The sequence below is a fragment of the Arachis ipaensis genome, chromosome B02, assembly GCF_000816755.2.
Source record: "Arachis ipaensis cultivar K30076 chromosome B02, Araip1.1, whole genome shotgun sequence".
Taxonomy (NCBI): Eukaryota; Viridiplantae; Streptophyta; class Magnoliopsida; order Fabales; family Fabaceae; genus Arachis; species Arachis ipaensis.
In genome coordinates this window covers 54,141,534-54,144,941 of record NC_029786.2, presented here as the reverse complement: position 1 = coordinate 54,144,941, position 3,408 = coordinate 54,141,534, and the positions used below count along the sequence as shown (strand labels likewise).

The 3,408-nt window shown below is 37.7% G+C and overlaps 1 protein-coding gene across 1 annotated transcript; it reads left to right on the top strand.

Moving 5' to 3' along the window:
* On the top strand, positions 239 to 2,927 carry LOC107625301 (bZIP transcription factor 60). Its single transcript, XM_016327910.2, has 3 exons — positions 239 to 699; positions 1,413 to 1,636; positions 2,496 to 2,927. The coding sequence occupies exons 1-3, from the start codon at positions 326 to 328 to the stop codon at positions 2,786 to 2,788; spliced, it is 891 nt and encodes a 296-aa protein (XP_016183396.1). The 5' UTR covers positions 239 to 325; the 3' UTR covers positions 2,789 to 2,927.

The following is a 3,408-nucleotide window of genomic DNA, read 5'->3' as shown; positions in this document are numbered from 1 at the left end:
TTTTAAAATTTGGAAATTTAATTTTAAATAATAAAAATATATAACCATTGATGTGTCACAATTTGTTCTTTTCTTAGAGCATTTAGGAACTTTTTTTTTGGGAAAAAAGAAAAACGGAAAAAGCTAGGCCAAAAAAGAACGCGTCACCACGTGTCATTTATGTCCACTCTCTTCGATCCCATTGGCTGAGTGACAACATGAGAGATTTAGGAAGTTTGCGCGACTTTTCCATTGCTTAGTCACCAAGACTCACAAACAACTCGAGGCTTCGTAAAATATCGTCGAGTCGTTTATTCGTTTCCTCGTAGGAATTGACGGTTCCGTCATGGAAGGTCTAGCACTAGGAGAAGACCCACTTAGCGACTTCGATTGTGACGCCTTTCTTGAACAATTACTAGATCCTCACGTTGACGATATCTTCCATGAGAAGGAGGTTCCTTCTGCCGTAGCAGGTGGCGGTGTTTTATCAGAGATCGAGAACTTGTTGATGGCCGATGATGAAGACGACGGCGCTGTCATTCCCGCTACTCCGTCGTTGGAATCTGACTACGACAAGCTTCTTGCTGAAATACTCGTCGAGCCGCACGGTGACTCCGACGACGGTTCCACTCCTTCTATCGAAGATCCCGATAAGGTCAGGGCTGATGCAGCGGGCCCCAAGGAGGTTGGCATTGAACCCGTTTCGAAGAAGCTATTAAGGTAAAAGAAACAGAGAAGGAGGTTAAGAGTTCGTTTTATTCATTACTTTTGCTTTGGTTTTGTGGTGTTATGTTTTAAATTTTGTGACTTATTCTGGAGATTTAAACAATTTATTTTCTGATTTACATAATTTTGATGTTTGAAGGAGTCATTGTGTTTAAATTTTTTAAATAACTTTTCAATTATATGTTATAGTTGATAGTTGATATTAGGATTTAATACAGGAATGCAGTAACTAGTAAGTAGTGCCCTGTCTAAATTTAGAGGAACTCTTGTTGCTTTTTCTTCTGCATTGATAGTTATGAGAAAATCTTTTGCTATATTTTATTTCTTGGATATTATAGGATAATTTCTCGTTGTTTGAGCTAGTTTGATGTTTCTTTTTGGATATAATAAAAGTGTGTACATACATTGATGGTTTCTCCTTGAGCTTGAATATGGTGTTCAAAGTTTGGATTCTGAACAAGAACTAGGTAGGGCACTCTTATATAGAAGAACCAAGGATTGAAGATGGATAAAGAATGATGTCTTTAACACTTGAGGAAGAAGAAAAATATTGATGAGATCTGCTGGGGCTCTAGTTAGACCTTAATCAAATAAGGCTCCATTGTTGTTTCATTTGTTCTGTGATGCCTACGATGCTACCTTTTATGATGACTATGGTGTTGTAACTTGTAAAAGATAAAAGATTGTGTTCAATGTCTGCCTTTCAGGAAAATGAGGAACAGAGATGCTGCTGCGAGATCAAGAGAGAGGAAGACGAAGTATGTAAAGGACCTTGAGATGAAAAGTAGGTATTATGAAGGGGAATGCCGTAGACTGGGGCATTTGCTCCAGTGCTGCTATGCTGAGAACCATGCTTTGCGTCTTTGCTTACAGGCACGAGGTGCATTGAATGCTTCCATGACCAAGCAGGAGTCTGCTGTGCTCTTGTTGGGTAAGCCCTACAGTAACACATTGACTCAACCACTTTCTTAATGTTTGTTTTGTTTCGTGTGTTGTTATTCAATCATAGTCAGTAGCATCCTTGTTTTATTAAATTGGTTTCTTGATTTCAAACTCTGGGTGTTTGGATTGATTATTTCGTTGCTTTCCTGAATGAATCTTGTGCATATTCTTTACAATTTCATCTGTTTGATTTTGATATACAACCTTATTTCGAGTTGCCAAAGTTGTTTAGAATATATCGATTCTAACATTATAATAAATTTCCAGTGTGGATTGTTGGATCATTAAGGAATAGTAGCTTTCTTTTCCTTCAAGTTGAGAACTATGTTTATTGGGGATCTTATATAGTTTATGTGGTTTCTTAGTTGTTCGTATACCAGATCTTTCACATTGTCTTCAGATGTGTAAGCTTTATGGACTCATGGAGATTTTTATATTAAATGAAAGAATCCAAAATTACTTTTTGGCTTTGTTACAACACTAGTCTACTTCCTATTTCGAAAATGTAGATTCCAGTATTATACTGACATCAGTAGTATCAATTAAGAATCCAAAATACAGAACATGGTAAAATGAAGAAGGTACAATTAAGGGTTGTTTGTGAGTTTAGTTTGGAGGTAAAGGGAGGAGAAAGGGAGGCTTGTAGTAGAACTTATGTTCTACAAGCCCTCCATTTTCCCTTAGTTCCGCTCCAAAACTCATAAACAACCCTAAACAGAAAGGAATCTTGAGATTTCGGTAAAGAATCTGCAAGTCCCATCCATTATGTTGACCTAGTGAAGTTGGTATTAGATTCTTGTTTGTTATTTATTGAATAGATATTGATATTGACCATGTTCATGATCCAGAATCCCTGCTGTTGGGTTCCCTGCTGTTGTTCATGGGTGTCATGTGCCAATTCAGTCTACGACTGACAGCCTGGTTAACGGTACTACTTCCAAGAGAAAACAAGGAGCAGAGAAACGCAAGAAGGGTAGCTCGAAAAGGACCCGAAAGTGATATATCTGAGTGTTTCCGGGTGCAATCCTCTACAAAGAGTAGAAGTTGTCGGGCTTCAAGGAGAAAGATGAAATTCTTTATTTCTTCTATATTGTGCAGATGGAGTGATTACTATAATAAAAAAACTGAAAGAATTGTTTAAGCTATTATAGTAGGAGTATTGTTTCTGTTCTGTGCAGTAAGACCTCATCGAAACTTACAGTGGGCTCATGCCTTGCATGCTTGCTCTTAATAGGTTAGGTTTGTTATATAGTTAATTGACCTAAGTCTTACTTGTAGTATTTTTAGGGGTCGCAACGGGCGCAGGTAGGGGCGGGTTTTTGCTCTACCCGACCCCGTCCCGCCGTACAACAACCCGCATATGGGAAACCAAAAAATTATATATATTATATATATGTAGGGGCGGGTATTACCTAAATCCGACTCCGTCCCGCCCCTCCTAAGAATTCGCCCCGCTAAAAATCCGCCTCGGTGCGGGACGGGTAATTATCCGCCCCGAATGGATAGGGGCGGGATGGATACCTGCGAGTTTGGATGGTATTACCATTCCTAAGTATGTTTTAGATTTTTTTTTTCAAGTATTAAACTTAGTTTATTACAAAGCTTGGCTTGGCCTTTAAAAGATGTGACAATTTTTGTTTTTACGAAATAAAAAAATAAAAATATTATTTATAAAAATTATTTTTTAATAAACATATTTATATGTAATATGTCATATTTAATTGTGGCGATGAGTCCTGAGTCCAAGATAGGTTGTTCATT